General features: G+C 44.4%; 1 protein-coding gene across 1 annotated transcript in view; it reads left to right on the top strand.

Annotated features, from left to right (window-relative positions):
• The window catches only part of LOC138580499 (protein spire homolog 1-like), a 1163133-nt gene that overhangs the window by 410023 nt on the left and 729029 nt on the right, over positions 1-24081 (top strand). The window contains exon 6 of the mRNA XM_069651091.1: positions 8180-8344. Within this exon, the coding sequence (XP_069507192.1) occupies positions 8180-8344 (165 nt within the window). The remainder of the gene's footprint in view (positions 1-8179; positions 8345-24081) is intronic.

Below are 24081 nucleotides of genomic sequence, written 5' to 3'. Positions count from 1 at the left end.
TGATACTCCTGCAACAATACGGCTCCTAATGCAGCAGCAGAGGCGTCTGTTTCTACTAGGAAAGGTTGTTCCTGATCTGGCTGTCGGAGTATGGGAGCGTTGCAGAAAAGCTGTTTGAGGCGGGAAAAAGCGTCTTCAGCTTGCTGATTCCATTTTGTAAGTGGTTTCAACCCAGCACTCCACCTAAGTCAATGCCTAGTATGGGATGCCCAATTGAAACCCTTATTTATATATTTAAGTTCTTTTTTTAATTCTGGATGATGTACCCTTATATAATGCCCTTCTCTTTGAATCCCCCCAGTCTCACTGAACCAAGAAAGAGGTTTGTTTTGCAAAGTTTGAAGATTTATTTGAAGAGTTGCACAATATATATCAATGATTTATGAATATGAACAATATCTGAATATCACACTTATGAATATTTATACAATGATCAGCAATGGGTAATATCACAATAATCAACAATCTCTTTAATCAATTAGGAATAGGAAAAATAAGATAGCCGAGAATAAAACTGTGTGGGTTCAATGAAATGCAATGAGGTGAAATTAATGCAACACAGAAATGAAACTTGATATGAATTCAATCAAAGACCATATAATCACTCTTTCCCCGTTGCTACTTGCTCACCCCAATATGTGATATGAAGAGATGGAATGGGGGCACACAGGTTTCAGGAATATGCAATCAACAAATGCAGTTTCAATCCCGATTTCCCCCCCCCCCCCCCCAGCAAGCTTAGAGAACAGGAATAAACTGGTCAAATGCTTTTAAATGTGATTTGAAATGAATAGGAAAAATGTTAAAAATTATTTTAATTCGCTAAATGGGATTCAGAACTAGTGAGAGCCGCATTGGATAGGTTCAGGTAAACACTAGCAATGATTGTTGAATGATTGGCAGATAGGAAATTAAATTCAGAGGTTGAATGCAAGAAATAGCAGTTTTTACATGTGGTGAACATATCTTCAATTCCAGTCTTTCAACATGAAAATTAAGTTGTGGCAACCTATTGCATTTGATGGAAGTCTCTTCTTTCCCCACCTTAGATTTTGAGACACAAGTTTTAACATGACAGATTTAGAGATCGCCAGCTTCTGACAGACGCAAGTAGCGGTATTGCGCCTATTTTCAACATATTTTTCCAAGCAAGCATCTTTAAATGTGGATTTTCTTCTGATGAATGTACTTCTACTGACATATTTATGTGGATTCTTGAAGTAGAATGATGTTTAACACCCAACAAGGAGGTTGGATCTTTTGTGTGGTTTGTGAACCATGATTTTTGCAAATTTGACAACCAAGAAAAACGGATTTCCAAACAGCTGTTTCTTTTGCCATCAGCATTGCTTTTTCAAGTAGTTTCAGGCTGCTCTGTAGGTAGCCCAATGGTGGGTTTTGGCAGTGGTCTCCTGTGTTACCACTGACCTTGGCAAAAGTGGGTTGGCAGCCTATTTTCCCTGTTTTTCCTGCGCACTTCTGGGTGATTTTTAGCATGCATAATGCTTTCCACCGGCCATTCTGATGTTCCTGATGCAAGCAGCGCACAGGAATGTTGCAGGGCCTGGACTAGTGGGTTAAAACATCCTACAATGTAAAATGAGATGAGGATTTCTTTAGGAGGGAAGTGATGGGCAAGACGGTGTCAGAAAAGTTTGATATGAACTTGCGATGAAAATGTGCCAATCCTAAGAATCTTTGGATCTCCTTAACGGTGGTAGCTGAAGGCCATTTCAGGATAGCTTCTACCTTCTGTGGGTCCATTTGGATACCCACAATGGTTAAGATGAATCCCAAGTATGGAACTGTGGTAGTTTCAAATACACATTTTTCTGGATTGACTAGGAGATGGTTTTCCCTGAGAAGTTGTACCACCTGTCTAAGATGGTTCTGGTGCAGCTCAAGCAAAGAATAATAAACCAAAATATCATCCAGATATACAATGGTGGTGTGAAATAAAAGATCCGAAAAAATATGGTTCATGAACCTTTGGAATATGGAGGGTGCGTTTACCAGACCAAAAGGCATCACAAAGTATTCAAAGTGTCTGGATGAGGTTCAAAATGCTGTTTTCCATTCATCTCCATTCTGGATCCGGAGAAGATGATATGCCCGGCGTAAATCAAGTTTGGAAAACACTACTGCCCCTTGCACGGCTTTCAGAGTGTCCTTAATTAGAGGCATAGGATACCGGTCTCGAATCGTGACTTGATTCAGACCACGGTAATCTATGCAAGGTCTTAATTTGTGAGTGTCCCATTTAGGGACGAAAAACAAAGATGCCCCAGCTGGTGAACGTGAAGGATGGATTAACCCATTCTGAAGATTCTCGTCAAGGTATCTTCGTAAGGCTTCCTTCTCTTTGAGGGATAGCGAAAACATTTGTCCAAAAGGTACCAGAGCCTCGGTAACCAAGTCTATGGAACAGCCTTCTGGACGACGAGGAGGCAGAGGTTGTGGACCGTTGGCAAACACCTGATATTCACAAAGACTTGCTGGTATGTGATTGACTCCTACTGACGTTGAGGGAGTGTAGGATTTGGTCAGTCTTTACCGTAACAGTGTGTTCCTGGTAAGCACTGCTTAGAACAAAGGTCAGAGGAGAAGGCCATCTGATTCCTTGCCCAATCTATTGCAGGGTTGTGTTTTCGGAACCATGAAATCCCTAAAATAAAGTGAAAATGGGCAGCTCTCATTAGGTCGAATTGTATAGTCCCACTATGTTGCAAGATGGTCCTGGCGAACAGAGTTGTGACATGAGTTATGAGTCCAGAACTAAGTGGCCTACCATCCACTTCTTCCACCTTCTGATCTTCTTTTTCAAGCAACAGAATTCCAGTCTTTTTTGCCCATACAATGTCCATAAAGCATCCTGCTGCTCCACAATCAACCAGCCCCAGGGCGTCAATCACGGTCTGTCCAAGGTGAAGCTGTAAGCTTACTACCATAAGCCGATTATCTTCGGTAGGAATTGTCAAAGTAACTGACATGGAGACATAGGGACTGCTTTGTGACCCTCGAGAACCCGCCCCTATTGGTTCAGAGGATGTCCGTTTCCCAATCTCTGTGGTGGAACTTCTGGGCAATCTCGTAGCATTTGCTTGCTAGATCCGCAATACATACATAACTGGTTGTCTCCTTCGTTTTCTTTCTTCGGAAGTCAGAGCACCCCGGACAACACCAATCTGCATAGGTTCTTCTTTGGGGGTCTAGGTGAGGAGGATATCAGAGTTTGAGAATCGGGAGGAAGGAAAGGAATGTCGTCTTTTGTTCGGCTTGTCTTTCAGCAATCCGATAGTCTAGTTGTAGTACAGTAGACAGCAGGTCAGCAAATGAGGTAGGTCGGGGTATTCTGGCGAGTTCATCCTTGAGTTCTTCTCGGAGACCTTGTCTAAAAATGGTAAACTGAGCTGCTTCTGGCCATCTTGTTTCGGCTGCCACTCTTTTGAATTGAGAAATATATGTAAGCAAGTCTGAGGTTCCTTGTCTTGTTAGAACTGATATAATATTGTTTCGTCCTCATTGTATATGTTGGCCTATGCCCAGTCGCTTTGCGAGGAAAACCGTATTACAAGGTCGTGACCTCGTGAATCAAGCCTCCATTTTAAGTTAGATCCGCCATTTTAGTTTATCGTACAAAGTCACCCTGTAGTCTAAAATGGCCGTCTCGTGTGCTCTTGTTCTTGCTTTAACCTCTACAACCTCTGTAGGGGAGTTTTTGTCCAACCTGCCTTCAGGCTACATGTTAGGGTCATGTAGACCTTGTCCTTCGTTGACCTCGGGATCAGGGGATTACTTGAATCAGCGATGTTAACCTACAAGTATACAAGAACAATAACGCTATCCAAATACGACATGTGAAACATTTGTTTGATCTGTATTAAAGCAATGTGTAAAGAGTGTAACATTAAAACTAAAGAATAGTGTGTAGTAAATATGTTGAAAAGTAAACCGCATGCACGAGATATGTAAATTAGGAAACAAACATGGCACGACCCTAGCCCAGTATATAATTAACTTGTAAGAGGCTGGACATCATTATAACAAACTGTATAAATACGCTGATGTCCAGCTAGCAAATCCTGCTCACATTGAACCCTGCTGGTGGTCTCTGTGATGTATTGACGGCCAAATAGCCATTTGTGTACTTTGTTCGATACTGTTTAGTTTTGTAATAAAGATTCTGGGAATCTTTACAAGCCTGTGTCGGTGTATTTTCCTTTGCATGGTGTAAAAGCCTTAATATTGTATTTTATGATTTAACAGTCGGATGTCCAGGAGTGCTTCACTGGCCACCTGAACTGCTTTTTGTCATTCAAACGCTTGTTTGAACTGAGCTGTGAACACTGCATAATCCTGTAGAAGAGGGCTGGCACCCGTGACTAGTGGGGTTGCCCAAGCCAGGGCATTTCCAGTAAGATTGGATATCAAAAAAACCAATGCATGCTTGGTCTGGGGCAAAGGTCTGGGGATGAAAAGTGAAGTAAATAATACAGGCTTCCATAAAGTCCTTGAATTGACGTGGTGTGCTGTTGTATTTCCCAGAAGCTAAAGGCATAGGTGGGATTTCTGCCCGCAGCTGTTCTTGAACCCCCATCCTCTGAAGTGTAGCATTCTCAGCTTTTAATGTCTGTACTTCTTGGGATAGACTTTGGACTGCATTCACCAATTCTTGGACCTGTTCTGCTCTAGCCATATTGGCCTCTTCTGGGCGTTGCAAACTGTCACGCCTTACAACATGAGTGTACTCCAAATCCTCCCCCTCCTCCTCACCTGACGGGTCTTCAGACGAGGATATAGGTCTTCTTCCCTTCTTTCTTCAGAGTACTTGTTTCTTCTTGTGAAGATATGGTCTCCCTCGGGTGGACGCCACCCTGCCGGCTTGGTAAAGAGCAAAACAGCAGGGGACTCCCTCCCGTGAGAGCCGAACGAGAGGAAAAAACCTCTCAAGTTCTGGTTGATGGAATGCCAACACGGAAGGAGAGCAATCTGGTAGAAGTCTGATGTATCCAATGGGATCCGTGGAAAGATCTCCTTGAAGGTTAACGTGAGTGGGGTGAGCAGGAAGGAGTAATCGAATACTGAGGGCTTCGGAAGGACTGTCAGACCCAAACAGTCTACAGGAACAAAGTAGCCATCAGACTGAGAGCACCGAACTGAAGGATTCCAGGTAGACGAGAAATAAAAGGTAAGACCAGAACCAAGAAACAGACAGAAAAAGAAGTAGAAAGGAACCAAAGAAAGAAATCGCAGTAGTAACAGAGAGGGTACGGAAGACTCCGTAGAGACAAAGGGAGTAACCCGCAAGCGAGCCAAAACCAAAAGTAAACGGAATAGAGATGCCGCAGAGAACGGCAGAAGATGGCAAAGCGGCACCAAGATTGCGTGGTAAGGAAGGCAACAGAACAGACACCAGAGTATCGGTAAGCAGCAAGAGAGATGGGAGGGGGGTGTGGGGGGGAAGGAAGGAATTCAGAAGAGGAGCAGTAGGTACTCTGGGAAAGCAACAGCGCGTAGACCCAGGGACAAGCGAAGGGTTGCAACACGCAGTTGCTAGGGAAGGTGTGGCTAAGTACCCTAGAAACTAGACCCATACACCCGGCAATAGGAAAGAAACAAAGGCACGTTAATGGCATCTAAGTGTCCATTCCCTCCACAGCCGCCCGGAATGCCGGCGCATGACAGGCTCAGACCTCTACAAAGAAAATAAAAGTTCAATGTTGGTACCCCCCACCTCTGCCGGGCTCAGACATTTTCAGTTCACCAACACTCGCCGAGCTTCCCTTCCCCATGCTTTTTACACTTCGAGTCTCCCTCAATAGGGCTCAGACCGCTTTTCAGATGTCGTAGACTTTCGAATGTGCAGGGATTCTTTTACAGACCACTGCAGCAGTACCACTTTGACTCAGAATTAAATTATAAACTTTTCCTCTCCCCTTCTCATGGTGTAACTTTGTTCACTTTCGCTTTTACAGTTCATTTACTTTGATCACTTCAAACAATGCACCTTTCACAGAGACTTTCGAGTGGGCTACTCCTGTTCGCCTGACAACTGCGTTACTCAGTATCGCCGATACCACAGCTGTTCTAGCTTTAAAGTTAATTCGCAGGTCGGCCTTTCCTTGTGTCTCATCCACATGCATGCAGCCTTCACTTGAGATATATTGTTGCAAACTTGGCACACACCAGTCTTTCAGGTTGCTTGCCAACGCCGGCTGTGTGCGGTTCTCTTGCTTTTTTGATTACCAATTCATGAGTCCAGGTTAGTACCACAGGCTTGGCCTCTCCTCCCCAACTCTGTCGTTCACCCGGGAGGGTTGCTGATGCCCTTGAAACACAATGCAGTCTTCAGTATTGGGATCTTGGCTTCTCCACGTGTCTTTTGGGGCCTTTTGGAGGCAACAATCTCCTGTAGGGAACTCTTGGGGTTTTCGGCCCACTGCTCTCGTCTGTTGGTCCGTAGCTTTGCTCCAGTGGTGTACCTCTGGAAGTTCTGCTTGTACTGGTCTTCCACCTACTCAGTCTCTTTCTAGGTTCCGCCTTTTATCTGTGTGAGGAAAGCGAATTGGAATCGGGTGTAGGCACTTTAAGTCAAGTGCCTGACTTTGCCTAACCCGATTAGCGGGACATGTCCACTACGATGTATACAAGTTAGTCTTGTTGCTTTCGCCCTCTTACTCGGCCTAGTGTTTGTGCAGAAGAGGGGGGGGGGGCTTGGGGTCATCGGATCCTACAAAATAGGAGGGGTTGGATGTACAAAAAAGGGTAATACCGTGTTTCACCATCAGCTCCCTCACCCCCACTGCCTGAAAACCCCCTCACCCAGGTGATCCTCCTGCACTGGTCCACCCCCAGGGTCTGGATCCAAAGGCGGTGGCTGTGCCCTGGCCACTTGAGAGATCGCTGGGGACTTTTCGGTGAGACACCCTCTGGTCTAAGTCTCATTTCTCTAGTTTCACTACTTCCTTCATATTTATGCAAGGAAACCTTTACTATTTAGATTTAAACACGTTCCTCCCCTTGCTGAAGCGATTTCTTGAATCTCTGAATATAAATTCATCAAAGGGACTTTTGGGGTCAAAGGGCTTCTTTCCTGAGACTGTTCGTTTTGGTGCCACTGATCTGTGAACTCTTGGGGTGAACCCTGGTCGCGGGAGCAGAGCGTTGGACTCGCTTGGAGGATCGCTCCAGATCTGAGAGATGGGAGGGGTAGTGTCTCAACTCTGTGATTATTCACCGGAAGGAATGCTGCGATGGATGGTGAACGGGAGGTGTGACCTCCAAGCAGCATCAATTGGAACTGCAGAGGCAAAGAACCACTGCATGGAGTGTTCTCGAATTGCATTTGAAGTCCATCCATGCAAAATCGCCACATAGCCACTTCCAGGAACGCCCCGCTTTCGGAACCTGTGACTTTTCCAAGCCTTTGATGCCCCAGCTCCAATTAATGTACCTTTTTAATAAACAGTAAGTTCACACTGATCTTACGACCTCCTGATTGGGAACTCATTTGACCACCAAACAAAACTTAAGGGGTAATGGGAGAAAAGAGTGTTTACATTCCTCAGGTTACTGCCCTAGATACCACCCATCCCTGTGTCATTAAAGGGTGTCGGTCTCCCTTGCAATTGGGGCTTCCTCTAAAATGATATTCTGAAGACTGTACTCTGCGGTTCCACAGGCAATTAGTGAAAAAACGTTTATGTAATGCTGCATGTGATAACCATCCTGTTTAATCCACAGTGATCTGCTTTGCAAATGTATAAAGATCCCAGAGAGTAATTTTCTTTTGAATGATTGTGGTGCCATGACAAGTTGTATGTTGTGATGCACTGAATGCCCATTTAGGCACTATCGAAGTTGGCAATGGGAGCTATTTTGGCAGAGTTTTGGTGGGTACTATTATGACCTGATGGTAGTGATATGCTGCTTGCAAGGTGGTTAATAAAACAAAAATGTAGGACAGTGGTTCGCCGGAGAGCATGTCACTGCAATCTTAAGAAATGTCTGTTTGATACCATCTTCAGGTCTGGCCCCAACTGCAGGAGCTATGTAGCATCTTTAAATGTTTTTAGCAGCTACACTGAAAAGTAGGCAGAATGGAATGTAGAGTGAAATCGGCTTGCATTGTTACAGAAACTAAATGCATGGCTGACCTGGCCTATTGACTTTTGTCTAGAATTGTTTGTGGCGTAATGTCATAAATGAAATGCGAAATGGTATTCGATTACGGAATGCTGCAGAGAGACTGTACAAGACGCTGCCTGTTGAATACACGGTCACGCCCTTTGAGCACCTGATGGATGACATCAGATACAGGCGATACACACTCCAGAAAGTGACAGTGAGTACATGAGCTTGATTTGTTATTATTGGGCTTATGGTGATTTGGGTACAACGGGTGTTGGTGTTCACTTATTAAATTGACTACTAAATGTTTCTTTGAAATCTTTTTTTTTAAAAAAAATTATTTTCAAAAAGATCACATCATAGCAACAATTGTACAATAAATATAATCATGCAATAATCACAGTAAATCAACTAACTATATACATCAGAAACACCCCCTCCCCCTCCAGGAGCCACAATACAATCAATAAAACAAGTCTAATACAGTAACAGAAATTTGCCCCAAATCTTATTAAATAATGCATCTTTCTTTTCTCTCTGATACAGCCCTCTCTCCATATCTGCTAGAGAATGCGTCTCTGCAATCCATTCCTCAATAGTAACAGGGGTAGTTGATTTCCAATGTCTCAAAATGAGCTTCTTCCCCACCATTGCACCACGAAAGATCCATTTCTTCTGAGAAGCAGTCAGGTCGTATAGCAAGTACCCACTACCCAGTACTATGGTCTTAAAAACCATATAAACCTTCTCTTCAAAAATCTTCTCAGATCTGGTCAAATTCAAACCACAGACCTCTCACCCTAGAGCACTCCCACGACATATGCTCAAAGGTGCCCACCTCATGTAAGCATGCCCAACATTCAGAATTGTCAAACATTCCTCTCCATCATTCTCTCAGGCATCCAGTATGTCCTACTCAAGATCTTTATTTGACGCAACCTGTCTAAAAGACTCAAAGAACACAGCTTCACATTCTCACAAATACACATCCTCTCATCCTCTGTAATATCTTCACCAATTCTCCGATTCCAATCTTAAAGCGTCATTAGCCCGATAATTCGACACAACCAGTCTATAAACATAACTAATCGGGCCACATCCACTCACTCCAGGCTCCCAACCAAGCATATCCGTATTGATTTTCTTTTCCATATCCACAACCCCTACCGCCCTCCTGATCTTCAGATACTGCCAGGGGAAAAGTAGGAATGTCAAACTTCAACTTTATCTCCCTAGCCGCCGTCCAATTCAAGCCATTGAACAGATCACCAATCCACCGCACCCCAGCCAGGTACCAATCATGCCAGAACAAAATTTTCCCCTCATGTGTAATACTTGGATTCAGCAAATGGAAGCACTCGGATCTTGCAACGCATTGAAACTCAAACACTCACACAATGCCACCCATGAGTTCCGCAAACTCCTGTTCAGTGGGCCTGCCATTTTAGCTTGACGTGGCTTACTGGTCAACACAGCCCCAGGCAACAAAGGTCCTACATGACTACACTCTGCACACACCCAATCGTCTTGCTCCGATTTGAGAAAAGCAAATCTATTCCGAGACATAAAAGCCAGATGGTATGTCTTGAAATTAGGGACCCCCAGCCCACCCTTAGACAAAGGTAATTGCAGTTTGCTAATTTTCAGATGCTGAGGTTTACGATCCCACAAACTCCTGCATGAGTCTATCCAATTCACGCCAAAAATGTTTCTCAATGTCTAATGGGATCATACTCAGAACAAAGTTTACTCTAGGAGTCGACACCATTTTCAAAGCGTTCACCTTCCCCCAAAGGGAAAGGTTCAACAAACACCATTGTTCCAAATCCAATTTGAAATTAGTGCACACCATAGTCATATTTACACTCACAAAATCAGCAACATTGGGCAAAATCCAAACCCCCAAGTACAGTAGTTTATCAGCACACCACTTGAAGCCCAACTTGCTAATAAATTGTTTATCACACAGCGGCACCAATGGTAAAACCTCAGGTTTTGCCCAATTGATCTTGTATCCAGAGCACTGGTGAAAGGCCTCGAGAATGTTCATAAGAACCGGCACTGACTCTTCAAGGTTTCTAAGGACCAATAATAAGTTGTCTGCGTATAACCAAATTTTTAGCTGCATTCCCCAACAATGTATGCCCTGTAATACCTCCTCATTTCTCAACGTTATAGCCAAAGGTTCAATACGAAGTACAAATAACAAAGGTGACAATGGGCAACCTTGTCTCGTGCCACGTTCCAATTCAAACGGTTTTGATCTCTGACTATTAGTTTTAACATCAGCTGTAGGTCTGGTATACAGCAGTTTAATCCAAGAACAGAACTGAATCCCAAAACCCATCTTGTCCAATACTTTAAACATGAATTGCCAATCAACTCTATCGAATGCCTTCTCCCCATCAAGTGATAGGACCGCCGAGTCTTCAGACAACTCTGACACTTTCGCAATAGTACAAAGCAGTGTCCGCATGTTACTGGACGTCATCCTACCTTTAACAAAACCAGACTGATTCCGATCTATCAATTTAGGCAAAGGATTTTCTATTTGCAGAGCTAGAATCTTAGCCAGAATCTTATTGTCCACATTAATCAAACTAATCGGTCTGTAACGGGACGCCAGTGATTCATCCCTGTTTTTCTTCAAAAATACAAAAATAGTAGCATGTCTAGTAGTGTCAGGAAGTATACCCTTAGCCTTGGAGGTCATATACATGTCCGTCAACAGCGTCAATGCAGAGTTAGGCAACCACCTATAGAATTCCACTGGCAGTCCATCTTGCCCCGGAGACCCACCAACATTCAATTTTGATATTGCCTTCTTGATCTCATCCACCGTGAGATCTCCCTCCAGTAAAGTAGCCTCCTCCCCTGAAATATCTGGAACTGGAATACCCTCCAGAAAGTCTCCATTTGCTGCGTCGATATGGGTTTCATTCTTGTACAATTCCTCATAAAACTGTCTGAATACATCATTTATACCTTCTGGAGTGAATGTGACCTGACCATTAGAGTCTGTAATAGACATGATCGAGAGCTTGCACTCCCTCAATCTGTACGCTAACCAGCGATCACATTTCTCCCCATGTTCAAAGTAAGCGCATTTTTGATGAAAATACTTCTTATCCACCCTATTAGATATTAGCTCCTTCAACCTCCTTTTCAGCCGGTTTAACTCGGGAAGCAAGTCCACTCTCGTAGGATCAACCATCAGAACCCCTGACAAGTCCCTAATCTTCAGCTCCAGTACATTCTGTGTATTGTCCCATTTTCTCTTCAAACCACTCGCCAGACTAATAAACCTACCTCGAACCGTGCCCTTGAATGCCTCTCATATCATGTCAGATCCAACTTCTCCAGTACAATTCTCCTCAACAACATAGTACATTTCAGTTGCAATTTTGTTCATCTCCTCTAGATTATCCAACAATATAGTATTATGTCTATAAGATTTAGATCTACACTTAGTGTAACTCCACTTCAAATCCACTGAAACAGGAGCATGGTCAGTCAGCACAATATTACGCATATCACTCCTTTTATAGTTTTGCAACATGTCTCCTGCCATCAAAACCATGTCAATTCTGGAATACGTAGAATGTGCACCGGAATAAAAAGTATATTCTCTCACTGAAGGATTGTCAATCCTCAAAGTCCTTCAGATTATGTTCCTCCAGCAGATCCTGTAAAGCCCGAGATTGCATGTCCATCCTCCTGCAATGTCTAGTACTACTCCTATCCATAGCAGAGTCAATAACTGTATTGAAGTCCTCCCCCCCCCCCCCCCCCCCCAAGATTATGTTACTGGACTTAAGGTCTTGAATCGCTTGAGCCACCTTTCTGAAAAAGGTACCATTATCTGACATTGGAGCATAAACATTACAAAAGGTCACTTCTTTGCCGTGACTATTAGTTAAAATAGCAACCATTCTACCTTCCTTGTCACATATTTCTCTGACAACCTTAATCGGTGCATGTTTCCTAATAAGAATAACCACACCCCTCGACCGTGACTCAAAAGATGAACCATAAGCCCTTCCTACCCAACCTTTCCTCAAACCATCCAAATCACCGTTCAAAAGGTGTCTCCTGGAGAAAATAAACATCCCCTTTTAACTCATTCAGATAAATCAAAAGTTTCCGTTTTTTCTGAACATTGTTCAGACCATTCACATTCCATGAGATGACTCGCATTTGATCCCCCATTTTCATATACAGCTTATCCACCCCCACCCAATGCAAAAGTGATCCCTGCAACCGACCTTCAAAATTATTTGTGACCCCAACCGGAAACCCCAACCCCCCTTCTGAAACGGAGGCAAAACGACAAGAACAGCATATAGAAAAAAATTCTAAAACACATTCCAAGAAGTCCAACACCCTGGGCTCCTCTCCTAAATAACCTGAACTCCCCAATAAAACCCCTGTATCCCAAAAAAGGGCAATCCTAAAGTTAACCCCAATTAAATTGCATCAAAAACTCCATATCCATAGCAACAACCTCAACGTAAATCCACAACCGTTCCGCCACCAAATTCCTACCCATACAGAAACACACCGCCTCCCCACAAGGCCATACCACCCACTTGAAGCAAGCTGGTCCCTCCCATAGCGGTATACCCAGCATAAATTCAAGACTGCCTCATCCACCCTAGATCACCGCACAAATAAAAGCCCCAGGTAATCAATCACCAGATTGAATCAACATAGTTGCAGCCCCAATTAGATAAAACAATGTTAACCAACATAAGCTACCAACACAAACAAAATGAAACACCATGCACAAGGAAAGCACCAAATCTGCATCGGATATATTCATCAACTACTGATGATGTCTCTGAGAAATCAAGGCATTCAAACAGATGTGTCATATAGAAGCAGCTAGCCTCCCCATACCACCCCAACATTGCAATTTGAAGTATCAGTCAATATCATCATAAAACAAGAAGCACATTGCATATTTAAAGCTCCATCAGTAACACAACAAAATGTCATGAGCATGACCAAACCCAACTAAAGGTGACGGGTACAGACAATCCAAAACATTCCATTTCGGATGGTGACATTCTAGTGAACAACTTCAGACAAACTGGCTACTCTTGATCTCCTGTTGCCAGTCCCACCGCCGCAGACACTAAAGAAAACGAGGCCTACAATAATCATGTGCCGATGGCCAATGTGCATCAAAATTGACTAAATGTCTAGGACAGGAGTAATGAATCCACAAAAAAAATCTGCTCAACATATAATTAACACTCCATAATATTTCAGTGTACTGCCTCACTAAAGCATCCATGACATCTAGATAGTAAAAGCTAGCCATTTACACATATGAAAACATTCAAAAGGATGTTCCAACAGCACCCTCCAGCATCCGACTATCACATTACTGTAGGCACATCCGTTCCCACAAATGCCGACTCGCCACTGCATCATAGCTGTGCAGGCCTACGATCATTGGCACACGGGCTGACACCCTAGGGGGTACCAGTGCCAGCATCCACAATTCACCTTAGTGAAACCAGCACCCGTGAGCCTCCGTTCCCCAGCGGCAGGAGTAAGAAGTAATAACCACAACAACCCGGGTAAGGGTACAACAACCCGACTAGCTACACATAACTTAGTACGCTGAGATACAAGGGATATGTAAACCTGCGAGCACACCATTGAGCACTCAACATCCACTCAGAAAGCTTTCAATGAATTGAAGATTTTCAGCAGTAAAAAATGCATCCCGTGAACAGTATATTTCGATCCTGCCTTGAGTGAAGAAAAGTTGTTAAAAACATCAGGATTCAAAAGACCCAACTCGCGGACACCCATTATAAAATGGAAACCCACCAGAATTCCCAAACACCAAAACACGAGTAAACTTCATGTACAAGCTGTTGTAGTTGTTGAATATAACATTTCAACCCGTCTAGTGGTTAGCGGCTACATGGCAAATAATGGGTTTTAAAAACATACTGAGTACATATGTCTTTTGGCGCTCATTTGTTAATCTCGTAACCCATTAAGCGTTGGTAAACATGCAGGAAGGAAGAAAGCTGCAGAAAGATATATGCAGAAAGAGAAGAGAAAACAGTCCGCCGGCTACACCCAAAAAAAACCACTCCAAACACATTGAAAATGCCATCACTCAAAAACCACTCGGCAAAGTTCACAATGAATGGAAGATCGCAGCAGTATAAATTCATCCCGTGAACCACAGAACGTTGTTGGTGGTGATGAGAATTTCTCCCCCGTACAGCGTTTAACTATATGTTGAATAATGAGTTCTCAAAGCATACTGAGCACATATGTCCTTTTTGAGTGGACTGAATAACAATGCATGTGATACATGCAAAAATGACGGGCAGACATCCACTAACGCGCTGCCTGGCACAACAAAAGAAAGCCAGAACAAATAGAGGCTCCTAGGAAAACCAATCCATCTGGCCCAAAGTCAAATAGCCATGCATATAATATCTCTGGAGCTCATTGGTCCTCTCTTGACCCATTAAGCAGTGGTAAACATGAAAGAAAGAAGGCGGCAGCAGGAAACCGGGGACACATGGTCAAACAAAAGAGCAGGGAAGCGAGCAGTTGCAATGCAAAATGGTGCAGGGAGCAGGAACAGCAAGTATGAAACCTCTTCAGAGGAGGAGCAGCTTGAATGCGATCACCACGGGAGTTCAGCATGAAAGGAGCCGTGGGGAAAAACAACTCGCCGGCTAAACATGCAGTGAGCACCCTCATAGGAGAAGCAGAACAGATTAGTGCACAATCTCACCTGGTATAAATTGTGCATGTTGCGCACACAACTCCCAGTTCCGTATCAATGATATGCGGATGGCTCCACTCCCCAATGCTCTGTCCACAGGTCAGCTGACACGAGCACATGACTGAGCAGCCAACGCACGGTCCTTTCTTCTAACCTCACACAGATAACGTGCAGCATGGCCAGAACATGACGGCAAGAACGCTGAGAATGCATCGTTCAAAAAAAAACATTTAACTGAAATATTGAGTCGGCACCATTTTCCACAAACCAATACACCATCAGCCCATAAAAATAACATCTGCGAAAAAAAAATCAATTTTCCATCAATCCAGACTGCGTCTCCCGAGCCTTTAACCATTTGAGAGCCTCATTAGGATCTGTAGTGATTTTCTCCCCCTCAGGAAACACCAAAGTTAGCCAATTAGCCCTGTTGAGAAAGGCATTCACCCCCAAAGACCTTGCCAGATCCTTGGGCTCTTTAGAGGACTTTCTTATCTCCACAATCTCCTTTGGGTAATCTGGGTAAATAAAAATCCGCTGCTTCTTGTAGTAAATCTTTTCAAGATGTCTTGCTGCTTTCAAAACTTCTTACTTGATCCTGGTGCACACAAAGGAAATCGGGACTTGCATGGCTTTACCTTGAAGGCACAACTTCTTGCCAATCCTGAATGCATAATCAATGTCCATTAGTGTAATCTGTCCACATTTGATTGAACTCTTGAAAACATCCAGCACTGTTTGGGCCAAGTGCTCATTTTCTTCTTCCTCCAATCCAATGATCCTTATGTTCCTGCACCTAATCCTCAAATCCAGCTCCAATGTTTTAGCTCTCCCTTTATGGAAGTCATCTTTCAAATTCTTGTAGGCTCTGAAGCGCTCTGAAATTTCTGATGACATAGAGGCGCTGCGGTTTTCAAAAGCTGAAACATGGCTGTCCACTTGAGCCACCTTCATAGACAAATCTTCCATAGATGCTTTAACATCAGTCTCATCCTGAGCAACTTTACCCAAGTCTTGTGCCACTTTCAGCAGTAGAGAGTATATGTCCTGTGGACTTGGGATTTCTGCCATGTCTGCAGCTGATTTGGTTTTTTTCGGGACAGGGTTATCAGCAGTTTCAATTTTCTTTTTGGAGTTCATTATCTTCAATAATCCATATAAAAGGAGAGGGCCAGGAGCTGCTGGTTTATGCTGCTGCCTCTGCTGCCTGCATTCCGAAATCTGGTGTTATCTGACCAGCAATTGTTAATGGCATGCTAGATTACTCGAGCAGTTATTTGGTTAATGCAATGTTTGTTTGTTTCCAGAAAATTACTCTTTTCATGGTTACAGAAGTAGGCACTGCACTATATCACCCAATTCAGTTGCTGAAAGCCACCATGCTAATGATGAAGAACCTTGATTGCTAGTTGCACAGCCACGTTGTCAGGCTACCTGCCTAGAATTATCCCCACCTCTCCAGGGAGTAGTTCCTCCTCGGCCACCAAAGTCACGGGATCATTTTAATATATTAATATTCACATTCTAATGTTGTAAAATGCACTTGTCCTCGTTGGCTGAGTTGTACACCATAGCATTTAATATCTTCATACAGTCAAAATTGGGCAGCCATGATTCAATCTGACTTGATTAGGAGTTAATGGAAGTCTTTCATAAAAGGAATCCAGTATGTGATGTCGTGCTGTTGTGTTCAGTCTTATACGCTTCTATGCATTTCATAAGTACAGTGTTGTGAAATTAGAGCATTGGACACTCTTTGGAAAAAGGCTTGAGAATGTGACTTAACCACTTCTGCTTTTTTATGTAAATTGTTGATCATAAATGGCACATAATTGCCCTGCAAGTAAAAGAAATAAATATGAATGGTGGTGCAAAATATTTAGTATTCGGACATAGGTGCCAAGACTGTAATAATGGGTTGAAAGGCAGAGTTGCACAAAATCAAAGAAAAAGAGCACTGGTCACATCTGGAGGGTACTTAACTTGGAAAGGCCGAATTTGACCAATGGGCACTACAGTTCGTTCCTCAGTTCCCCTTTGAGTTCCTTGGAGGGATCAAATTGGATACTTGGTAAAAGTAGGCGTCTGACACCTACTGAGATCCAATTACAGCTTGCATCAGCCAGTTCAAAATACCCACGGTTACATAGTGTTTATCCTCTTGGAAGGAGTGGGGGGGCAGCATTACCTGCAATGGCAATCAAGTGCATCTTGTTAAATGCCTGCCCTAGCCCCAGCGGAAATTAAGAGGCATTTATGACTAATAAGTGGTGATTCCTTCAGAATCTGATCAACACTGCATTCACGTGGAATGCAAATGCAGCCGATTCTGTTGGAGAGAGGATAGAGAACAAGGTTTTTGACAGTTTGCTTCACTACAAATTAACATTGGTCGCATTGGCTAACATTCCATTGCCCCTGGTAGTTCCATATCAAGGTGCTGCTCTTCATCAAGACTACAATCAAGAGATTGGAGTGGCATTTTGGTCCATAGTTAGTGCTGTGCTTAAGCTTACATATGCTTGTACAGGCTTCAGAACCACAACGTAAGAAGCCCAGCTGATCCAACACCTGGGTTTGAGAAAAGGTAGCAGCCCTGTGAGTTGGGTTTGAACCTCAACTATTGCTTTTTTTGAAATTGTGGACTAGTGGTTCCATCAATTAAAAAAATATGAAGTTGTACAAAATATCACTGTCCTTATTAACCAAAGATTAAAGATGGAAATTAAAGTTTAGTTCCTGTAAAGGAGCAAATATTAATGACATACCATATACGAAGAATCATTATTCTTCGTAATGGATTGGGAGAGCCAAAGGAAAAGATAATTGGTTGTCTAGGGTCACTAAACTTTAAACACCTGAATTTGACACATGGGGTGATCACCATTTACCCTAAACAGTCGTCACTTGCGATCAAAGTAGCCTGGCTACTTGGTAAATGTGCAACTTGTGCCTTGGTGAGGTTCATCAGTCAGTCGGCATCAGTCAGTTGGAAGCACCAACTTGGGTATACAGTGTTTGTTTGTATTTAGAAAATACAACATTCAGTGTACTGTAGCCCCCACGTCTATCATGCAATTTTTATACCTTTTTTGCGGTGATGCTCTAATGGGCAAAGGGAACAAGTAAAAATCACTTAGTATATCGTAATAACTTGGCAAGAAAATGTATGAACAGATTATTGGTGCGGTCTATGAACCCAACAGCTCCCTTTTTGTCTTTTCACTTCCCAGGCAAGAGTCTAACCCCAGATCCACTAATGACCTGGCTTTGACATGTCAAAACATTTATTATAGAAAGGTGACCATTTGTGGACTTGGCATGCATTTGCAGGCAGTTCACCCTCTGAATAACGAGGATGTTCCTTCTGACGAAACATTAGGCGTGTCACACAGCTGTGTCAGCCTTTGACAATTCTGTCATCAAAATTGTGGTGAGGTGAGTTATCAAAATAGCTTGTTCAAGTGATGGCGCAGTAATTCCAGATGGCACTCTGCAGTACTTCTTTTATGTATTTTGTTGACGTTCTGGGTTCTTTGCCTCCTGCAACCCAAGTTCACTGTCCCACGTGAAGGGAGGACTATTAAATAGGGAATAAGGCCATTTCTTCCTGTTCTTCCCCCCCCCCCCCACCTACACCCCCACATCACTTATGCTATTAGCAACCAGGTGTGGCCAGGTGGTAAGTTCGGGCACTTTTACACTGTTGCACACATTTGTGTGCCAAACCCGTATTCCACATGCAGAAATGCTTTGCTAAAAACTCTCCAGAAAATGGTTTGTATGTAAATACTAAACTAGTGCTTGGAGCAAGGATCCAGTCCCATTTCAGTTTTTGATTAAAATAAAGTGCTGGGGGCGTGGCCAGGCGCATCATGAATCTGGTTCACTGAAGCAGGGCTCTTTCAGGTCCCCCAGAAAACTAGAACTAATCCTGAACGATACTCCCCTGCCCTCCCCATCCCAGATGGGACATCCTCCCCTTCCATTGTAAACTGCAAAGCCTTTGGGAAGACAGTCCGTACGATGTAAGGAGAAGGCCACACAGCCAGGTGCGGGACAAGATGACAATTTGCGGTGCGATATCCTGCTGACTGAAGCTGGCAGAGATGCGGGTGACGTAGAAGTCTGGCAGCAGACTACCAGTACTCCCCATTGGAAGAGGGACTCAAGGCTGGGTTCCTTCTTGGCCTTGCGGTTGACCAACGAAGCAGAGGAAATGAGGTTAGGAGCTTCCAGACACAGGATGAAATTCCCAGGGACCGTTGCACGGTGACAGGTCTGCGACCACTTAACCGATGACCGTGGAAAGAGTACGATAGGGGTGCAGCCCCGAGGCAGCCATAAAAGTGCAGTTCTCAGGATGGCAGAGGTGGGATCCCTTGCAGCCAAGACAAGTGAGGAGACTGAGTGCCCTCTCATTTCACCTGCCCAATCAGGTGCTTCCATGGGGAGTTTCCCAAAGGTACGGTAAGAAGGGGCTGGGTGGCGGTGCTTGCACTCCCCAGGCACCCTCCCCACTGAGTGGTACTCCTGATGGGGAGAGAATCCTGATGAAAGCGAGTGGTAGCCAGGGAGAGAGCCGACCAGGACACTGATCTCACCCTGTGGACGATATTACTGCAGCAAAGAAGGGGCACCCAGAGAGGAGCGTGCAGACAGTGGGGGGGGGGGGGGGGGACGACACACACGCACGCGCACGCGCTCCTGGTATTTTATCAAGATCAGTGGGGGCAGGGCTGAGCCACTGCAGGTATGATACCCAAGGGAGCAAGAACAAAAATGCCTGCCAGTTTAGTACAATTGACAATCGTGCCCCACAAAAGTGTCTGATCGTAGACATCATGAAACAAAGGACTGGAATGCTGGAGGAACCCTCCCTTTCGATGATAATGGAAAACTGCTGTAAAACACGTTGGGGGAATTGTGTGCTGACATTACCCATCTGAGGGCAGTCCTGAGGAGAATTGCTGACAGAACAAGAGGCAGAGAATATCATCTCTACCCTTGAGGATGCAAAGGTAGTCCTGAAAGTTCCTCGGACCAAAATGGAAAGACAGGTTGATGAAGCAGAAGAGCGGTAAAGGAGAAAAAACATGGATTGTTGGCCTGCCGGAACAGGGAAGACCATGGAACTGTTATAGGGGAAGCCTCTGAGAGAAAGGGTCTTTCTGCCTTGCCTTCTTTGTAGAAAGAGCCCATCTGGTGCCAGGCATACCCAAGCACCACAATTGCATGCCTGCTGAATTAGAGACACCATTCTCCAAAAAGCTAGGTGGAAAGGCCTATCGCAATACAAAATGCAAAAGTGCTACTCTTCCCTGACTTCACAAGGGAAGTGCAAAAGTAGACCCAATCACTCTACGGAGCGATCAGAGAACTGTTGAAGCATTAACTAAGGTGCTCCTATTCCCAGCTGAATTCAAGGTGTTGTACAAGGGACGGTCCCTGTTTGGAAGCTCTGAGGTCTGGGATTGGTTCGAGAAGATTGCACCAGGAGGCAGGGGGCAATGATTCACACACCAGGGCCAGTTGGCAGGAAAACCAGCACTGTTTCGAGGGGGATTAAGCTTAGATTCAGGATTGGCTGGCCTGGGCGATCGAGTGACAAGGTTGAGGGTGGGTAAGATTAGCACCCTAGTACTGGAAGACTGTGGCCGTCAACGGATTGTCTTTACTTAATTTGCTAGGTTAGGAAGTTTCAGGGTGGGGTGCATTCAGTGGGATTCGGGAGAGTGTTCTTTTGAAAGTGGGGAGGGGGCAGCACCAGAGCAGTAATGGAAGTTGATGTAAAATTAATGAGAACACCCTGCAGATTGGTCTGCTTTTTAGCCAATTCGGGCGGCAAAACGCCCAACAGTGAAATGTCAAAGTCTAAAATATTTGTTTTAGAATGTGAACTGGTTAAGTGTCGAGGAGTGGTATGTCAGCTCCTCAAACCACATGCTGCTGATGTGTTAATGTTGCAGGAAACTCACATTTTGGTGCTCAAATTGTCTATATCTGGGGAGAAATGTTTGGAATGGAGTTTTATGCAGGTGTTTCGTGAGGCGCTGGGGCTGGCCATTTTGATAAAGTAGTATATTGCCCAGGTGACCTGCTCCATTAAGTTGGCCAATGAGGGGCAGATGAATGTGTGCCACAGGGAGGGTAGGTCGGACCTTTCCAGAATAGTGAACATTTAAACTAACCCGTCAATCAATGGAAAATTTATGGTGGCAGACAGAAATATAATTCACGACACGCGGATGCATTGTTGGTGGCGGTAGACTTTAATGATGAATCCAAACCTAGATACAAAGGGAACAGTCAGAATGGGAAGACCTGGGACCAGAGGGTGAAGACTATCACTTCAGTACTGTGCCCATGTCTCTGTCCCACATTGACCATATGTTCATCTTAATAACAAGCAATCTTAATAACAAGCATCAACAGGGTGAAAACTATTGCCTACCTACCAAGGGGACTTTCAGACCACTCCCCTCAACCCCCCCCCACATCTCCCCCCCCCCCTTGTATAACTCAATGGGGCTTAGGTAGTGGTAACCTGGAAGGGGTCTGGAGACTCTGCTTCCCACCTACTTTCCCCAAACATTAGAGAGGCCTAACTGCTACAACAGATACCTCCTTTTAGGGGAAAATGAGTGTTCAGTGGACAGAGCAGAGGCCCTTTTGGAGGAATTCAAAACAATCTTAAGGGAGAAGGCTATACTGTGAGAATTGATTGAGGCAGAACCTCACAGTAGATTTGTAGAGGAAACTAGCCAGGGATCCATTGGAGCAAATGTCCTGGGAGTTGAGGGCCCAGTACAGGATGAAAACGCAGTCACTGGATGATGCTAAGCTCCTTTTGTGGACAAGCAAGGCCAGAGTATATGAGCATGGGGATAAAAGGTAAACTACTAGAGTGGCTGGTCAAGCAGGAAGAAGGGGACAGGTGGGTAAAGGCAGTAATGGACAATAAGTGGACACGAGTGAGGGAAGATAACTTGGTGGTTGTCTTTGCCTAGTTCTTTGTTGAATTTTACGACAATTTATATTTGAGCGCAAGGGGTGGGAGTACTACTTGGCTTGCAACCTTTACTGAACTTTTAATATGACGGCCAAAATTACCGGCTGGTGATGGAAGGCAACATAAGTCGAGTGTCTGAAGAATTTCTGGGAGACTCACGGATCTGGGAATCAGGTTCTGGAGACTGCTTGACCACTGGCTCAGCCCGCAAGTACCAGAGATGGAAGCAAGATGGCGGGGGTCCGCAAATAAAAATAGTTGAATACCCCACTAGAGGACCTTCAGGCCCTTGACCTGGTAACATGAGTTTGGTGGTGGGGGGAGGGGCGAGGTTAGTGAGCAGCTCTGCGGACAGCAGGGGTTGAAGGAAATGTATTGAGGTTTCTTGTGAGGTGTGCTCAAGAGTGTTGACTTGGGACCTTTTTGGTGATCCTATCCTGGAAGGCAGTGGGGAATGTGTTGGGATCAGATGCCGGGGGAAGCGGGGAGGTGGTGGGGGATCTGGGTGTTGGCATACAGAGGGGGAAGGCATGTTGGGTTATTTTTTTAGAGTTTGGGGAACAGCCCTTCACTGGGCTCAACATGTTCAGCTTGTCTCGGGGAGGGATGGTGACCTGGGGATTGACCCCCTTAATGCGAGAGGGCTTAATTCTGTTGCTAAAAGATCAATGACCGTGCAGGTATTGCAAAGGGACAAGCTAGATTTCTTAATGGTACAAGAGACGCAGAGGGGGAGAGAGGAGAAAAAGGGTGGATTGGTAATTGTACTCTCGGCCCAGCTGGGAGTGGTGTTGTATGGGATACAGAGTGATCCGGGGGGTCGATTCCTATTCATTAAGGGATCCCTGCATGGCAAAAGGATGACTGTGTATTGCTCTATGCCCCTAACCTGGGACAGGTGGAATTTTTGGAGGGTGTCTAAGAAGACCTGCGGCTCTTTGTGGAGGGCCGGTTGGTGGTGGGGTGGGGGACTTTAACACAGTCTTTGACCCGGTCCGAGATCCCAAGAGAATGGGAGTATGTCGGGTGTGATGAGTCTGAGTCATAGGAGGTTAGGAATGGGTGGAGAGGTTTGTTTTAAAATGTTCTACAGGTTCTGAATATAGGATGGATGGAGTAATTGGATCTGTGTGATGGGGTGTTTAAATACTTTTTTGATGTATTATCCTTCAGAGTGAAAGTTTCCCAAGCCAACATGGTGGAGTTGGTGCTGGTCTCTAATTGGAGGGATCAGTAACTTCTGACCTCTCTCTCATGAAGATGGGCAATGAAAGGCAGTTTAGAATTCTGATAGTCCTGTCTAAGCTGAGCTCCTGCAATTAGACCCTGTGAGAGATACAGAAAAAGATCTTGTCTTTGTGGTTCCTGCGCTTCAGATCTACGTGGGACAAGCTCAGCAGGTCAATTGGTGGGAGTGCAGCGTTTAAGGAGCAAGAGAGAAATGAAAATCAACTTCAGTTTTGTTTTGACTTTAGGTATTTAGTTAGGTAACTGGAGCTTTCTTGAGAAAAGATATCCTTGGAACTTATTTTGTCAGGAATCACCTGGCTTCAGTCTTTATTTCTTATACTATTTTGGAGTTGTGTGAGCCATTGTGACTGTAAATATAATTGAGACAATTTAAAGGTGAGATGTTCCCAGTTACTGGAGGCGCTGCCTGCCTAATGTGAGTGGCGATTTGTTACGTGAGACAAAGCTGATTAATTCGTCTGGAGTCAGTGTCTCAGGATGAAACGCTTCTGCGCAGTAGATTAGTTGGAAGTTAACTTCAAGTCCGTTGTTCGCGCATGCGCAAAGGGTTAGTGTCTGAGTTTTTCCCTCGTAATTCGAACTGAACTAAATCCTGAGTTGCGTGCAGGGAGAGCTCGGATTTGAAAATCTAAGGACTTAATTGAGCTTTTTATAATAAAAGGTTTTGTGTGCAAATGTATACATTGTGTAACGCTTCCTATTTCATTCCGCGGCGCATGCGCATATGAGGAATCGTTTCCAACACTGTTCGGAAAACCAGTTAAGCAGAGTAGATGCGTGCATGAGCACTGAAGACCAAGATACATTTTGAAACACTTGTCCCGTTGAGTTGGTGTTGAGCATGCGCAAAAGATTAACATTCCAAAGTCAAGACCAATACATTGCTTTCCTGGGAACATTAGCCAAGCAATTGAGATCTATG

This window comes from Ambystoma mexicanum, chromosome 3p (genome assembly GCF_040938575.1).
Source record: "Ambystoma mexicanum isolate Mex_15411 chromosome 3p, UKY_AmexF1_1, whole genome shotgun sequence".
NCBI lineage: Eukaryota > Metazoa > Chordata > Amphibia > Caudata > Ambystomatidae > Ambystoma > Ambystoma mexicanum.
Note: the sequence above shows the minus strand (reverse complement) of the source record. Positions and strands in the feature narration are given on the sequence as shown.